Source organism: Octodon degus, unplaced genomic scaffold (genome assembly GCF_000260255.1).
Source record: "Octodon degus isolate 3935 unplaced genomic scaffold, OctDeg1.0 scaffold00128, whole genome shotgun sequence".
In the NCBI taxonomy this organism is placed as follows: Eukaryota; Metazoa; Chordata; class Mammalia; order Rodentia; family Octodontidae; genus Octodon; species Octodon degus.
Window position 1 is genome coordinate 2264030 of NW_004524704.1, and position 17806 is coordinate 2281835.

General features: G+C 47.7%; 1 protein-coding gene across 3 annotated transcripts in view; it reads right to left on the bottom strand.

The window, feature by feature from the left end:
- Positions 1 to 17806, bottom strand: part of Masp1 (mannan binding lectin serine peptidase 1) — a 68262-nt gene that overhangs the window by 15126 nt on the left and 35330 nt on the right. Inside the window, exons 6-11 of one of the 3 annotated variants that reach the window (XM_023700906.1) lie at positions 17043 to 17190; positions 15669 to 15787; positions 14678 to 14756; positions 8128 to 8265; positions 6507 to 6581; positions 1245 to 2274 (exon numbers count right to left, since the gene is read on the bottom strand). In XM_023700906.1, the coding sequence (XP_023556674.1) occupies positions 1391 to 2274; positions 6507 to 6581; positions 8128 to 8265; positions 14678 to 14756; positions 15669 to 15787; positions 17043 to 17190 (1443 nt within the window). In that variant the 3' untranslated portion in view covers positions 1245 to 1390. Of the gene's footprint in view, positions 1 to 1244; positions 2275 to 6506; positions 6582 to 8127; positions 8266 to 10197; positions 12370 to 14677; positions 14757 to 15668; positions 15788 to 17042; positions 17191 to 17806 lie in introns of those variants that run through there. The other 2 variants (XM_004640889.2, XM_023700907.1) reach the window with 2 other exon arrangements.

The following is a 17806-nucleotide window of genomic DNA, read 5'->3' on the forward strand; positions in this document are numbered from 1 at the left end:
CCTGGGATGGAGTGTTCCAGAGGGAAGGAGGTTCCTGGGATGGAGTGTTCTGGAAAGAAGGAGGTTCCTGGGATGGAGTGTTCCAGAGGGAAGAGGGTTTCTGGGATGGAGTGTTCCGGGGAGAAGGAGGTAAGTCATCTTGTGGGATTCAGAGAGATGCTCAGTGTGAGAGCTGGAAGAGGATTGTGTGACTTCCTTTTAGAGATGGAGAAACTGAGGCTCAGAGAAGAAAATGACTTGTGAGAGGTTGCATAGCCATTTGTGGTCAGAGTTAGGGACAGAGGCTGGGACTCCTGGCTCTCCACCTCTTTGAGCAGCCATTGTCAATGAGTCTCTGCCTCTCTTGACCTCTGGTCCCTGCTGGGTGGGCTTTCTGATGAGCTCGGGTCCCAGGGTTGCCAGGTACCCTGGTAGGATTTGGTTGCCTCCCAATGGCCCAAGCCAATCCTTCCTCTCTCTTCCTTCCCAGAAGCAGTGAAACACCCTGTGGGGCTTCTCTTTTCTTTCCAAGTAACAGCCAATCTCTTCTTCTGAAGCTGGAGCTTAGGAAGCCTTTGCAGGTGGTACACGTCAGGCCTGCTTTGAGCTTGTCTGCATGGCAGCCATTGACATCTCATACAGTCAGCTGTTATTTCAAAGTAGCATCTAAATCTTCATGATGTGTTTTGAGTTGGCAGTAAGAATTTAAGGCACTTGCACTTGTCCCAGTGTATTCTTTGCCCTCGGTCAACACAAGCCTTCCCAGTTTCCTCTTGGTCCTTTGAGGTTTTTGAACAGGGAACACAAAGGACAAGGCCTGGATTACAAGAAGCTTTTAGGAGACAAAGCCCTGGCACAAACAGTGCTCCAAGATGCTGTGCTGGGAGAAACACCCCTCTGGGCTCTGATTTCTGTCCTGCAACCCTGACTCACTCCTTTCTAAGGAGGACTAGATTTTTATAGGACTAGAGGGTAAAGTTGTAAAACATGGATGCAGAGCTTGGTCCAATGTAAGAAACTATCTCCTAATCATCAGACCTAAGATCACTTGTACCAAGAATGAGACCAGCAGGTTGGTAACTGAGTAGAAGTGAATTAGGTACCTAGGGAAGAACTTCATGCTGTGTTGGCCCAGAGGCGCTCTGCTCCAGTTCCTGCATTGCACTGCTGGACAGAGTAAGGCTCAGAGGGAAGAAGAGATTTGGCCAAGGTCACAGACCCAGATCTCTTGCCCAGAAAGTTTTCCACAGGCCACATGCATCCTCTCAGGGTCCCAGGATGATGAGTGTCCCCCTAGGTCAATGTGTTCACTTTATTTGGTTTTCCAAGTACCATGGAGTGACTTCTGGACATGCGGGTACAGCCTCACTGGGCTGGACCAGGGGGAGCAAGCCCCAGGGAAAATCCCAGCTCACCGCTCCACCTGGAGCTCCCCAGCCCCTTTTGGGGAGCTCATGTGTTCCCATAGCCAGTCCACGTAGTTAGAGACCTTTGTGTACACTCCATACACCTGCTTGCTGCCACACTCTTCGGGCCCCCCCCAGGACACTAGGCCCTGAGCCACCCAGCGCTGGTTCAGGTCATCAAGGATGACAAAGGCCCCCCCACTGTCTCCAAGGCATGTGTCCTTGCCGCCCTCATAGTAGCCAGCGCAGAACATATTCTCTGTGACACTGTAGTTTCCCGAGCGAGACTCGTAGCTGGCTTTACACTCGCTGTGTGGCACCACAGGTAACTTGACATACTGCAGGATATCTGACAGGGTTCTTGTGCCACTGCTAATTATGTCATCGACCGTTACATTAGGACTGGAGATGCCCCAGCCTGCCACCAGGCCCAGCATGTGAGGGGCTGGGCCTTCAGTTTCCGGCCTTGGCAAGCAGACAGGCATGACATGTGGTCCCAGAGGCACCGGCTCTTGCAGCTGCACCAGAGCTATGTCATGATTGTAGTTCTGGATGTTGAAATCCGGGTGGAGAACCACTCGGGCGGCTGAGCTATTGACGGCACCTGATTTGTCCCGTACATCATGCAGGCCCAGGTAGACAGTGATGTGCTCCTTAGAGACAGGGACCACCGTGTTCCCCCTGCGCTGGGACCGCAGCACGTGAGCTGCTGTGAGGATCCAGGACTCGGAGAGCAGGGCCCCGCTCCCAAACCACTTGTTGTCTGGCACTCGTGAGGTGTCTTCTACCACTATTAGGGCCTGCCAAGGAAAGAGGCCGGGCTCTGCATTGCGGCCTCCGATAATCCGCTTGACCAGGTTTGGCAGAGAGCGGGAGGGCTGACCACACACTGTGAGAAGAAAGGGAGTAGGGACAAGAGACAGAGACTGATTATGGCAGGCACACAAAAAGAAGTGCTAAGAGAAATGCCCACGTCACCCACTGTCGATTATGCCACCATGGGGCCCTTCCGCACCCGAGTCAGCTAGCCTGGGAGCTCTGCCCTTGGTCGTTTTCTGTCTCAGACCCTAGGGTGGCCCAAGAGTAGCTGGAGCTGGAGCCTGCTCTGGACCTGATCGTTTCATGCGTGGGCCTTCTCCATCCTGAGATACACGTGGCTGAGACTGCTTTGAGCCTGGACTCTCCATAGCCAGGTTCAGCCCTAGCAGAGCCACATCTCTGCTTCCCTCGGAAGAAACGTGGCATCTCAGGAGGCTGCTGTGATATGAGCGCCCAGAGAATGTCTCTCTCCACATCACTGGCATAGAGGGACGGGAAGCAGTGGAGAGAGGAGCTGGCAGGTTGCAGCACAGACCACACTGTGACAGGACACTTGGGGCTTGGCTCAGCGGTCCCGTTGCCCATGTGACTCTGACTCAACACCTTTCCTCTTCAGACTTCAAGTTTTGACCTGTCAGCTGAGACAGCTGGTCAAGATAATCTCCAGAAACCCTTCAGAATGTCAAGTTCCTTGGATGTTTATTCCATTTGCTTGGTTAACCTTAGTGAATTTATAACATGCTGCAGAGCTTAAGAGACCTGTTTAAGGTGACATGGCCTGATTCTAAGACATGTCTTGCCTTGTGTTTCCACATTGCCTCGTCACAGATTGAGACCATGGCTGTGGGCCATCATATCCTGCCTTGCTGGCCTAAAAGACATTGATGTCTATGGATTAAGGTCTAGGATGTACACGATCATGGGGAGGTGGCATAATCCACAGGCAATGATGCATGAGCCCTGCTCAGGGTCACCCATCATTGCACCCTGGAGCCCCGTGTACCTTCGAGGGAGGAAGAAAGGGCTGAGCAGACTTCATTCCTCTGAGCTGCAACCAAGCGTGCACAAGCACTACCAGCCTCTTGCCACCAGACGCCACCCGCCCATGGCAGAGGGTCTTTAATACCAGACCCCACTGGTTAAGTGCAAGCTGGCACGGACCCTTCCCAGGCAAGGTGCTTGAGCCAGGGAGGGAAGTGTGGCCTGAGTGTGAGCCTCCTGCTTGTGGCACTTACCCATGAGACACTCTTGAGTTGTGGAGCCTTGACACAGTCCTTCAGAGACCAGACCAAGGGACATTTGAGTTTCCTTGGCAACTTTGAGAGGCAGGGTTTCAAGATTTAATGCTTTTTGGATGCTCTTATTCCTGATGCCAAATACTTCTCGTGTGATCCCAGGGTACCCTGTCATTCACCCCAGGCCACATGCTGATGGGCTTTTGTAACTCTCTGTGACCTGGCCTTTTAAAGTTAGCAGCTAGCCTACTGTTCTACCAGCAGCTTTCAAAACGATATCTCAAGGCAATCTATAACTGGCATTAAGTAATGACTCATTTAACATGGAAAGGCTTTCTTTGGTACAGGACGCATTGACAGCTCAGTCTATGATTACAACAAAGTCCATGGTCAGGGCTGAATGTGCCTTCCTACGTCCAGGTGCTAGAAGTGTGCTCCAGGTCGCAGAAGGCTGAGAACCTGAGGAGCCTTAAAGAATGGCTGATTTACAGATGAGAAATGGATTTAGAGACAGTCACTGTCTTATTCTAAGTTATTAATGCTGGAGGAAGTTGAAGTTGTTGGCTCTAGCTCCATTTTCCCACCAAGATGTGGTTCTTCCTGAAGTGCTGTTATCTCTTCTAGCATCTGAATGGGACAGCAGACCTTCAGGAGAGCTCCTTGAAGCGAGAGCCATTCCTTTTCCTTCCCTTGTTGAGTAGGTGCATGCCATAGCACCTGCTGAAATCGGGCCATTTTTATTAGTTGCCACCACTCTCCTACCAGGCTTTCACTGGGACAAAGAAATATTTTTGAAAGTGATGGCTTGCACTATGCTGGAGCCTCACTTATTTTCCAAAAGACAGTAGTTACTGCGGGAAGGCCCATGGGCCATGGGAGGGAAAGCCTGTGAAGCAAAAATGTGATCCTCTGGGATTCTGCCTGTATGAGGGTGACATAAAATATGACCAGAATGTGAGAAGACTCTGCATTACTTGTGTTGACATCAAAAGTCTTGGGTTTCATATCCCAGCTCTGCCACTCACTCTCTGGCTAAAGCCCTGAACAAATCACTACCCTGTTCTTGTCCTCAGTTTTTGCACCTGTAAAACAATGGGCATGAATACTATTTGTTTAGCGGTCTGCCTGGAAAGATGGGCATTTGGATGCTAGATAAAGTGGATTTCACCATACTGACTTGCATCCGGGTTCCTTTTCAATCTTTTAGGAGGAAAGACTCTGGAAGCTTCTGTGTTGGCCCAACAATACACTATGGCTCTGCCCAGCCCTGAGCGTTCAAATAATTTTATGACTCACTGTATCCAGGATGCTCTGCACAAACAGAGGATACTGCATATTAGGAGTTCTAGAAAGCCCCGGATGTCCTGGTCTCTGCTGAGGCATGAAATCTCAACTCCGGAGAGATAAGCTCACTCATCAATGATCACAGCTAATAAACAGCACCATCACCATATCTTCCTCTTTCTGAGCCTCACACATGACCTCCCAGGACACAGTCACTCCGGGTTTTCTTTATGCTACCTAATTTTTTTTTAGCAAATTTGAATCTCTGGTTTGCCACGGCTCTACCACCCTTCTCTTCCTGGAGGCTTCACCACCTGGTCTCCTTGCTCAGGCTCACTGCCAAGGCAAACTGAGGCGAGTGGGGTCCACAGAGTGTAGGTACGATGCCCTTTTCCTCTTTCCACCTCTACACAAGCTCTTTCCTATACGAAGTCTTTTTCCCTGCCGCTCATCCTCCTATTCCAGAACCACTGTGCGCAGTCACTTCCTCTTGTGGGGATCCTTTGCAGTTGTGATGGTTGAGAACTGACCCTCAATGCACTCACGTTGTTCACTTTTGTGGGATTAATGGTAAAAAATGCCTTAGTCCTGCCTTTGTGATGTCTAACCTTATTTCTAAATGCCTACTGAATGAAGTCATGGAAAGTTACTAAAATGTGCCGTTCACATAACGCACTCTCCCAGTTTACCCAATACTTTAATTCAGCAAAATACAAAAGCCCCCCAGTGCTTCACCATAATGCAGGGCCCAAGTACACATCTGCAACCAGAAAGGGCAAGGACTTTTCAGTGTTCTTCAGGGCTGTCTTTAATGGTTGTATCATTTATATACTGCTATCCTAAATGATTTAAGCTCAAAATGTATACATTACTATAATATTAAATTGGATTTTGTGGCATAATTGTTTAACCCTATAGTTTATGATCTGGGGTAAACTTTTCAAATTTGATTTGAACGTACATGCATTGTGATTGCAATGCATGGCATTTATACATTTAATTCTGAAGCAAACTTCTTCCAAATCTATGTGCATTGTGGCACTTCTATTTATTTATTTATTTACTTATTTTTATGCATGTGGTATACGGTCTCACTATGCAGCTCAGACTCCTAGTGATCTTCCTGTTTTCAGCCTTCTCAGGGCTGGGATTATAGGCATGCGCCACCAGGTCCAGACACAGTGGCCAGCTCAGCTCACCTGGTAGGTGAAGCTGGTGTGGCATGTGGTGCCAGGGATCGAACACTGGTCCCTGTGCTTGCCTAAGCAGGCACTTAGTCCGCTAAATTATCTCACTAGTCCTCATCATGATACTTCTGTTACCATAAATTTCTCTAAAGTTGGGCCAGCAGATAAATCAGGAAGAAGGCAGCAACCAGAAGAACTTGGGCACAGGGCTCCTTGGAAGAATACCTTACTCTGTCCCATAGCCTTTATTCTTTGTCTCATGTCATCTTGATAGCCCAGTAAGTACTGAGGACAGGGTACCATTTTTCCTGATGTTCCTAGTACACATGCACACTGTTAGATGAAAAACCTGGGGTGAAGCAAGCAGACCGAGACAGAGAAGAGGAAGAAGGGCTTTTGGGCAGACAGAGTAGGCCAAGGGCAGACACGGTTCATGTGAGGTGTAAGGCTAGGACTCCCTTTACTCTTCAAGATATCTTTTAAGAAACAACTGAAACATCTTCCCGCTCAACTGTCTATCAACAGCAAAAAGGCAGACATAGGGCCCTGGGGCTGTGGGTGAGAAACCCTAAAGTAGGATGTGGAAGATAAGGTACCTGGAAGGCAGGTCGGCAGGCTTCTCCCCAGCACTTCATTTGTCCAGATCCCTTGGGCAGAGCAGGTGTATATTCCTGGCGAGAAACGGGGAGAGGAGAGAAAGTACATGACTGATCCGGAGCACGCAGAGAAGGGAATTGGGTTCTGAGGCTGTCACTTGGCAGCAGTCTTCCAAATGGCCTCTCATACTGCTTCTCTGAGCGGGTTCTCTCTGCAACCTGAAGGGTCTCTCTGAAATTGGGATCGGACCATGTCCTCCTCAGCTCGGAGTCACTGGTGCATCCTTACGGTCTTCACAGAGAAGCACCCCCCTTTTTGGTAAAGTGCTGTGCAGCCTGACTTCCAGCTGCATGGAGCCCATCTGTCCCCCACCCAACCCAGTGTTCCTTCCTCCCCCGGGCAGGTGCCTCCCATGCACTAGCCAGAGAGACCTTGGTTCATCAGCTCTCTGCAACCCATGTACCCTACCTCCTCCTTTTCATTTAACTCTGCCATAAGCCACATTGGTGTCTGTGGTCCTATGGAGTAGCACAACAGCTCTGTGATCTGCACTGCTATTTCCTTGTGACAGTGAGGATTTGAAGATGCAGAGAAGCTAGGAGACATTCCCTAGTGCTTGCATGCCACCGAGGCAGGGGGGATGGGTTTTCCATCTCTCTGAGGCTTCCTGAGCATGTCGGGGTACCACAAAGCCTCATTCTTGGGAGAAGTGGGCATGTGTCCAAGTGGCTGTCCCTCCAAACCTTCACCATAGGTGTGATTACTGGTGGCCCTTCACCCTTTGGCCCATAGTGCTTCTGCCCAATGTCTGGGGCAGCCTGGGCCTCCCTGCTTAGTGGTGTGGTGAGGTACAGATGAGGACAGCACAGCTGTGCTTCAAACTTGGTCAGGGAATGCACTGAGCCACCTGTCAACAGACAGCTCTGCCCCTCACCCCTCAATTCCATCCTGTGCCTACTGGAGAAACAGGTCTTTGAAGGACTCCTTCGAGGCTTGCCAATGGCTCTGCTCCTGCCAGACATTATAGTTGACTGGCAGAGACTGTCTGAAGTTGCAGTCCGGGTCATTTCCTGGAAAGCCCTGCTCAGTTTCATACCATATGAATGAATTTATTTGGGAGAACTTGGGCTTAAATTTTTTTTTACTGCTCTTTGTTGGGTCCTGCTCCACCAACTAGATCTGTGCTCATCAGTAGAATCAGTGTTAGGGGGCTGGTGAGATGGCTCAGTGGTCTAAAGCACCTACTTAGAACAAGCTTACACATGGACCGCAGTTCAATCCCCCAGCACCACATGCCAGCCAGCTCTGCCCCCTGGTGGGCAGAGCTGGACACACACACACACACACACACACACACACACACACACACACAAATAAATAAATAAATAACGGTGTTAGGGAAGAAGACTGGGTCTTGGTCCTGAGATTCAGGGTCCCCATCTCTAAGTACACTGTTGACACTGGCTCTTGGGCAGTGAACACCAGGTGAGAACACTTCATGCATCACAGGGTCCCATGGACCTGTGCCTGCTATTACTAAAACAGCTGTTCCAACTCCCAGCCTGATGCTGGGGACCAGAAAATGGGGAGGAACATGGTAATTCAGGATGGAGAACTTACCTGTGATGTTGTGAAGCATCTTGTAATAGGGCTGCTGGCAAGAGAATCTGATCTCAGACTGGTAAGTGGTGAGGTTGTTCCTCGTGGAGAAGGTAACCAACCCATGTTCCAGCTCTGCTGGGGCTCCACAGTCTACAACTGAGAGAGAAGTGAGGCCCTTTAGTTGTCTTCTGCATGTTATCTTAGTGCCATTAGACAGATCTGTCTTATACAGATGTGCAGGTTACGAATCACATATTAATTATCACTATATCCAGAGTCCTGGGAGAATTTCTGGTAACAAAATATGTTTCTAGAGTCCCAGTCAAGCAGCGTTATAGTAGCCAATCTGGGTGGTGCTCATGGGATTGTGTAGTGTACAACTTACACAGCCACTCGTGGCCTTGCTTTTGGAGTTTTTCCACTAGGAGGCTACTATCTGATCAACTCACCTGACACGAGGTCACTTTTAGGACAGGCACAGGTCTGCAGAGACAGGAGGAGACCCTCATCTCCTCTGCAACATATCCTTTCCTCAGCTTCCAGCCGTATTATGTAATTTCCTCTGCTTATTTTGCCCAAGCTTGAAACCCATGACTCAGAAAGAAAATTCTGGGTGAAATGAACCAAAAAATCTTCTGTTCTTTTAGTCCCAACCATAGGCTACTTATGAGTAGTTAAAGTGCATATGTTGGAGCTTGGTGCACGCGCGTGTGCGCGCGTACACACACACACACACACACACACACACACACACACACATCAACCAAACAAAACTACATAGGCTCTTCCAGCATGCGTAGACAGCCATTCCTGGCTGCCTCTGCTTGGCCATAGAAGGCAGGAGAGGGTCTGAGTGGACCAACTTCTACGCTTCTCCTGTTCACTTTCTCCAATTTTTGGTGGCTGAGTGTTGCTGTTGGCTTTACTCACACTACTGAATGTAACCAAAGATTCCTGTTCTCCTCTTGGGTTTTGGGGTGCTTGCTAGTCCAGTCAGCTCTCAGGGAGCTGGCAGCACTGGTGGGGTTTGGTGTGAGTCAGCCAGATGCGGTGCATCTTTTCATGGCTTTGTTAGAGGCTGAAGGTCTGATTTACAAAAGGCTTTTCAGGAGCCTCATTAGGAACTATCTCTCTCTCCTAGCTTTAGGTATTAACAGCCTAAGGCAGGTTTCAAGAATCAGAGGAAAACTGGAATTTTATAAGTGGAAAGGGACCCTCAATAGGCAATCTAGAATATTCTCTTATTCAGATAAACCCAGAGAGAAGACTTGACTTTTCTAAGGTCACCAGTGTGTCAGAGGGAGTACTAGGTCTACTCTTGAACTCAGTGCCTTTTTAATAAATGGTGCTGATATTTTCTGAGGATCTGTTTTCCTGCTAAAGGGTGTATATTTGATGTTATCTGGCTTTGTGGTGGACATTAATTGTCGCTATTTCCAGAGTTCTGGTGTAAGTTTGAAATTCTACCTCCCCCTGATTTCAACTTCTCAGCTAGGAAATAGAGGTGCAGTTTAACATTGTGCTAAACATTGTGTTTTTAGCTTTAGGATTCCTAATTCATCCTTTTCATCTTTAGGGAATTATCTAATTTAAATGTGTAGGATTTCAGGACCTTATGGTTTGGAGAGAAAAGATTCAGGAAGGGAGTAAATGTATGTACTTCTCATCTTCAAGGGAGACAAAAGAGGGCCAGCCAGATAGCTCAGTGGACTAAAGTGCCTGCTTAGGCAGAGCGCAGTGGCCAGGGTTCGATCCTCTGTGTGCTGTGCTGGCCCTGCCCACGGGGTACGCTGAGATGGTGATTGAGACTAGGCATGGTGGCGTGCACAAATAATCCCAGTGCTTAGGAGGCTGAAAATAGGAGAATCACTACAAGTCTGATCTATGCGGTGAGACTCTGTACACCTTGTACTAAATACATAAAAAAAGAGGAAGGCAAAAGCCACAACACACACAAATGAACTACAAAGCAAGCGAACAAACAAGTGTTTTCTTCCTTGGCTTCTAACTTCTATGGAAAAATCATTTTCATTTGCTTTGCTCACCCAAAAGCACAGACACCCTTCTACTTTATGAAGTGCATGCATAGAAGTTAGTATTAGAGCAAGACAAATAATATTTATTATTTGAAACTACAAACAATCTTAAATTTATTTTCCTGCTCATACTCAAGGTAGAGTTTTCCTCTTCTTTAGGAAATTCCACTGGCCAACGCCTTGATATTGGATTGCTCTTATTTCCTTTAATGTTTTCTGGAAGCTCCTTTGCTGTAAAGTACCCTTGAGATCCAACTGCCTGGTTCCTAGATGAATTCCACGGCTACCCCTGGGCTTGTGTGGCTGAGGCTGGTGGAGAGATATTTTCTTGGCAGAGAGCATGATTTCACATGGCTCCGGGGAAGTGATTCTACTCAGTGATAGATCTGGTTCTAAAACCAGAGAAAGAGGTTGGTAAGCCCTGGAACGCAGAGGGTCATTTCTATCTGGTTGCAGCACATGGGGAAGGGTAACCTTCTTCCCACAGGTACAACAGCAGGCAAAGAGCCTTCTCGTTCTGGGATGCGGAGGCTACTTCCTTCGCTAGGGCCCTGATCGTGCCTGGTACAGTCAGCACAAGTGAGCTTCTATGTCTCAGCCAGCCCACCCTTGCATCAGGAAGGATCTCCTGCTTTCTTGTAAAGCTTTCTCTGGTGCTTTCCATAGTCTGGAATCAAAATGCCTGCTTTTTCCCATTTCCTTGTCCTTTTCTGCTCCTCTAGTATGTCTTTGTGGTTGTCACTTGCCTTTTATCCTTCTTAGCATGCAGCTCTGAGGTCTCCATGGAGAAATACACACATTCATCTGTCACTGCCTCTCAGGACCAGGCATTAAGCACTGGGCCTCTGGACAGCCTCACCTTCTTCTGTCCCCACATACACTTCAGTGGCCTTTCCATGGGCCACCTTCTGCTGCCTCTGCTTTCTGGATTTGCTGAGATCATCACCACTGCCTGAGACACCCCGTGTCCATGTAGTCATCCCTCAGGTCTTGATCAAATGCTACTTCTTCAGAAAATCATTTCTAATTCTTCTGACTGGACAAGTCATCCTCCGTGTTCCAGAATTATCTCCCATGGCCCTCTCTGATGGTACCTGTCTTACATTGCCTGGCATTGCAACTATTTGGATACATGTGAAATCTCCCTCTGCCACGAAGATTCCCTCTATCACTATGAGTGTGCGAACATTCATGCTGTGTGCGTGCACAGACATTTTTCAGCTGGCACTGGTCATCAGCAGCCAAGGATATCCCTATGCTAGGATGGCACCTCACCCCCTGGCCTGCTCTATAGGCATGCTGGTAGTATCCTGCCCTCACCAAGCGGCCAATTACTGGCTCTTGGTAGCTGGAGAGTTTCAGTTGAATGCAGAAGTCCTCAGAGATGCATGTCCAGACCTCACGTAGACTGGATCAGAGCTTCTGACATGCAGGCTCCACAGTCCTTCACCATTTATGCCATAGGCATGTCCACAGAGCCAGCCCTGGGGCCCAGTGCCTTCACAGGTGATGCTTGTTTTTTCAAATACTTTAACCAGCAAATTTTAAGAAACACAAAACTCACAAACCCCAGAGGAGAGAACCTCTAATAACAGATTTTCAGCCCTGTGTGAAGTATGAGCAGAGCGGATACTTCTGTGAACGAGAGCATATACAGATTCCCCTAAATCCATACTACTGGGTTATTATTCATTTTACCTACTCATGATTGTTAAGGAAGTAGCAACAGATGCAGATTTTAAAGTCATAAAGTCATTGACATTTTGGGTCACTTGCATTTGAAGTGTGGAGTGGATTAGAAACCAAGGCCCACATCAGTCTGGTTGGCCAAAGGTTGCTTGATGGTGTGTGAAACCTTGTGTCTCTAACTGACAGTTATTTGCTTTGAGAAGAGTCTAATCCATTTAGAGGGCCTAAAAATTGTTCATCGTCTTTTTGTTACTTTCTGAAGCAATGTCTGAAGGACTAGTGAACCCTCAAAGGTTAATTGTTCTCAGGCATCCAGCAGCTTCCACTGCTGAGATGTATTGCTCAGTTCAGCATCCATGCTGATCCACACCACAACGGGCAATGGGGTGCTGGCAGGCCGGGAGGGGTGGGGTAGCTCTGGGGCCCCGGGTCTTTGAGATGGATCCATTCCTGGGTGTCTGCACTGTGTGGGATTTCCATCATTCATCTGTCACTCGCTCTGCCTGGAGCTCGCTCTCCAAATCAGTCTCGCTTTCTGGCACCATGGTGGAGTCAGAGTGGAGGCAGGAGACAGAGGAAGGAATCAGAGAGAGGAAGAGAAGGAGAGAGACAAAGAAGGGAAAGAGAAAAATTAGCAAGCAAAGCAGAAATAGTTGATGCAGGAAATAGGGAAATCACTCCACCAGAATTGATTGAGAATGCACAGTTTAGGGACAGCCAGTGTAAAGGAGAGTCTGGGATTGTTGAATTTGTAGCATTCTAGAGTCCACACAGTCATATGCCCTGGCTCCTTGGGAGGGCAGCATGAAATTCTCCCTTGTAGGGAAGTTTGCACTCATTAGGTCCAAGTTCTCCTGCGATGGAGAACATTGAGTAAAACAGGTCTTGCCTTTACATCAAGGTGGAGGTGGACCAAGAAAACAATGCAAAGTTGCCACTTCCTGTTCTGGTGCACGCGTATTTATTACTTACTGCACAATTTTATCTATTCCTGGCCCCTTCCTCCAGCACCCCTGGGACTCTCAGCCCACTATGAAGAAGTAGAGTCATCTTTTCTGTTCTTTCTTTTTTTCCCTTCTTTGTTACTGTTTCTTTCAGTGCTGGGAACTGAATCAAGAACTTTGCACATCCAAGGCAAGTGGCCCACCACTGAGCTGTAGCCCTAGGGTCATATTTTCTTGAAAGGACAGAGAATTCTATTACATCCTAATATAACTCATAAAAATAGTACTTTTCATTATGGTAGTACCATGCTTCTATCATTGCTTTCATTTTTAACAAAAAGCATGTGTCTCATCAGGGAAAAATAATAATAACATTCCCTACTTTCCAAAAGGGAAAATGAGAGACACGCATCCTCTCCCTGATGAGTGAACTGGGCCAGATGTAGAGAGGGAGAAGCTTTTATTGAGCAGTACTCGTACCTGGTCCTCTGGAGGTGTGGTGTGCATATCTACCTGGTTAGTTCTCAGAACACTCTTGGGGTCAGGAGACTGAGGCCGAAAGAGTCTGAGTGGCTGCCTTAGGGATACTCAACTCATAGGATCTGGCTTTGAATCTGGAACTTCACTATTGTACAGCTGGATTCTGCCCTAAACATCTCAAATCTTTTACTTCCTTCAAAATGACTTTTGCTTTCTCCTGCGGTTCCTGGCTTAGGTCCCAGTCACAGCATGTGTGTTAAGCTGGTTGTGTTGGGCTTGAGCTCCTCCAAGCTGGATCTGATCTTTCCCACCTGATTCTCAATAGAACTCTGCTCAGGCATGCATTCAATGTTAATGCAGACTTTTCCTTTAGAGTCATAAAATTCCTTTGTTTTCCCACTCTGGATCCTGACTCTAGCCACATCATCATATAAAGAAGAAAGACAGGCATGTTAGGCTTCTAAATTCTGCCTGAAATTTGTTCTAAAGAAGTCCTCCTGTCTACCAGTATCCTCTTTGGTAGGAGCCATTTAGGAGGAAGAGAATACGACAGCACACCAAAGCCTACATGAGGAGTGGTGACGTGGGGATGAATGGGACCAACCCTAATTCTTGACTTCTTGTTCTCAAGCCATTTCTTTCCTTCCCTGACTTAGGCTGTCACTGTACTTCATTTCATCACTATTACCCAATGTGACTTTCTAAAACTATAGTGCACACAGTTCTTGCACTGAAATCTGTTGGGTGAGAAGGGAGAGGAGTTAGTAGGTATAAATTATATTTTTATGATGGTCAGTAAAGGATTTATATGGGCTATATTATTTTAGAGCCATTGCCATACATTGGTGGCAGTACAAACTATCTTACAGTTGAGATAAAAGATCTTGCCCATGGTCAAAGAGGGCGTTAGGAGTACAGCCGAGGTACAAACTTTAGGCCTCAAGAGCAAGTAAATAGCTGTATCTCCTCACTTCCTATTGGGCCACTGTGCTGGCCCAAGAGCCACATCACACAGCCCTCTGTGGATACAGAGGATGGCCATGTAGATTAAAGGATGACTCAGCCCTGGGCACCATTGCCAAACTGGTTTCCTGAGTTAGCAATTGTCAAAGCTCGATTTCAATCTGGCAAAGCTGCTATTTCTTTAGTAAGTTTGGCAACCTTTCTGGAGATGGAGGTAAAACTTAATATTTAGAAAGTAAACTGGGGCCCACAAAAGTTTGCTTTGAGATCCCATGTGTTGTTGCAGGAAGGGACATTAGTGTCCTTTTTGTCTAGCTCTCCTGGGTCTCTTGAATTCCTGCCTGTGTCCCTCTTAGACAGCTCCTGTCAAGCTTTTTCCATGGGTGGTCTCTGTTCCCAGCCCACCAGCAGAATGGAATGAATCATCCTTATGTTGAACCCATTTGGTTTCCTTACTCTTACAGGTGGGTATCTTACTGCTCCAGGTTCCATCCTTCAGACACTCAATCTGCAGTGTGTCCATCACCACACCATCCTGAGAAGAAACCAGAAGGCAAGGAGAAAAGGGGAGTGGGGTCAGTGGTTGTTTTCCAGGGAAACAAACTCATACTCTAAACATTACTGAACCTAACTGGGATTTTCCACACATGGGCCTCCAACAACAAGCTTGAGGCGCAGGGTAAGATAAACAATGAATTCCACAGCCCATTTTATATTCTGGAAAAGGGTAAAAGTCATGTGATTGAGGGTCTGGGGCAATTGTAAGAGAGAGAGAGCCATAGTCTTGACTCCTGGTCTTAAACTTGAACAAACAGTCAACATCCCCCGGAGGGCTTGTTAAGACAGACTGCTTAGCCCTGCCCCAGGATCTCTGATGCAGTGGGTTGATCTACCTAAGAATTTGCATTTCCTGCAAGTTTCCAGGTGATGCTGGGCCTGCCAGTCCAAGGCCCTTCTTGGAGTACCATAGAGACCAGTGGTCCTCGAGCCTAACTGAGCTTTACGTTCACCTGGAGAACATGTAAAACATACTGAGCACTGGTTCAGTTTCAGATGCTCCTTTAGTTGATCTGAAGTGAGATTCAGGGGATGATTTGCTTTAGTTTCAACTAGAAGAACCAGTGCCTGTCTGCTTCCTTTCAAAACTTGACTTCCCTTTTCTGTACCCCGCTCTGCGCTCAGAGGCCTGATGAACTATGTTCAAGCCCTGATTAGAGGGCTGTATGGATTGATACTTTTAACAATCAAGCCAGCTCATCCTCTGATAAAAGATTTTACTTCCACTTCTAGAAGTGAGAGAAGCCTGGCACATATGCATTAAGATTCTGGAGCATTTGGGAGGCTCATAGGGTGGTTAGGGAATGCCACGCCAGCACTGTGGCAAGTTCCGACAGCCCATTTGCCTTGGAAGGCTCTGGAGAGCTTCTCTGGCCTGGCCACTGCTCACCTTCAGCACTTTGTAGCCTGTGTCACAGCTGACGAGCACTTGGTCTTTGAAGGAGTATGTGGTTTGCAAAGGCTCGATTTTCCCATGGGCAGGAGGACGTAGCTCTGGGCACTCATTTCCTGGTGGGAAGCAAATGAAAAGACAGCAGGTGAGAAAACAAGGAGCAGTCTGCAGTACAGTCTGAAAGCAAGGCCGGAAGAGGGAGAAGCAACAGAAATGGCCGTGGAGGGCTGTCTAGGTCCTGTAGGAGACTCACTCTGAAGCCCGGAGCAAATCAATGTCTGACTCCCTCTCATTTCCATACTGGTGAAACTAGGCGGTTGGCCAAATGATTTCATTCAGGCTCAGCATTGCAAAGGATATTAAAGCTCACTGAATGCAACTCCTTCGATGCTTTCTTGATGATGCCCTCCATACTGGCACCCATGTCTGTTTGCATTCCTGTAGTGACCAGGAGCTAAGTCTTTCCCATGCCTGCACCCTCCACCCATGGAGTCCCCTGATGAATAGAACATTATTTTCTTATTCAGCTGAAATTGGTGCCCTTGTAAGTTTTACCCACTGTGCCACCAAGTCATTGCAGTTAGCCTTTCTTTCCTACCTGTTCTTCAAAGCATTTGAGGGGGAGGGTCACATGTCTCTGAGTCCTCTCTTTAAAGGTGAACTATGACAAGATCCTCTAGGCCTGGGCCTATCCCTGATACTTTTTCCTAGAGAAACTCTTTTGTTAGCTTTCTGTCCACTCCTGTCCCCAGAGTGGGCACTAGAAGAGGTGAGGCAGTCAGAGCCAGGGCCTCAGGGTCTATGTAACAGACCAGTGGTGATGGGCTAGGGTCCGCCCTTTCTCCTTGAGTGCACAGACCTCTGGGGTCCAATGGTTCTGTCTGAGTTTGGCCAGGACTGGCTGCTTTGGAACATGTGCAGTAGGACTTTTGTGCTTTGCCAGTCTGGGGGCCTGTAAGGAGGTAAACCCCTGTAATCATACATTCTGGGGATAGGCCATACCCAAATTCCTGTCCCAGATTTAGAGAGGGCTGGGTCTGGAAGCCATTCTTTGGGCCTCATGGGTCATCATGGAGGGGCTGAGGGCTGGTTCAGGAAACAAGATTTCTCTCTTTCATCTCTCCACACAATGCTGAAGCATGGCCAGTTGTAAAACCTACCCATCTAGCCCAAGCACATCACCACTCCCCTAAACCCCTTTTATCGGTGGGAAACTAAGTCAGGAGGGAGTACATGGCTTGGTCTTACATCACTTGGCCAGGAGTCCCAAAGGTGCCCAGAGAGTTCTTGGCTGCACACACTCTCCCATGACCTCCCTCCTCATGAGGCTGAGCCTAGAAGTTCAGTGAGACCTAGCAGGACAGATATTACCTGCAGCCCTGTACGAGAGCCTCCAGCCCCGGTTTTCACCCGAGTTGTCGCTGTGGAACAGGATCTGGACATTGTGGCTCTGGGTACTAATGGGTTCTGGTGCTTTCTCCCCACAGAAGGGCCCCAAAACACGGGGGCCAGCTTTAATCTGAGAAAAGCAATACAGACAAAGAAAAGAGTTACATCTGATTGACAGGAGTAGCACTAGTACACTGCACTCTGGGATTTGCCAGCAACCTTGATGGGAATCTATGGTGTTCACTTGTGTTCTTAGTAGGTCTTGCCAGCCACCAAACAGTTTTGTTTCTACTCTCTTGCTTAGAATTTATAATGAGCTGGCAGTGGACAAGTTAATCTTCTGCTTAATGTTGAATGAATTGCAGCTCAGAGAAGGACAGAGCCTTGTCCAGCAGAAAAATAAAAGGTCTCTGCTTTCTATGGACCTGCAGGGTAAAAGGAGGAGATCAACAATCAATGATCCACAAAGGTGATAGAATTGTATGCTATATATTTAAAATTCATTGGTTGACATCTACACAATCTAGAGCCTCCATCATTTGTATAGTATAAGTAATGTAATAGCTAACTTTACATAGGTGGTCAGGTCGGGCTTTCTGATATGACAGAAAGAGTAGGGGCCTGTTGGGTGCAGAGAAGGACATGCACTTTCTATCCAGAGAAGGCAGCATATGCAAAGATCAAGGGCAAAGGTGGAAGAGAACTTGGAAGGCAGGAAGCTGTTGACTGGGTCTGAGGGAGTGGCA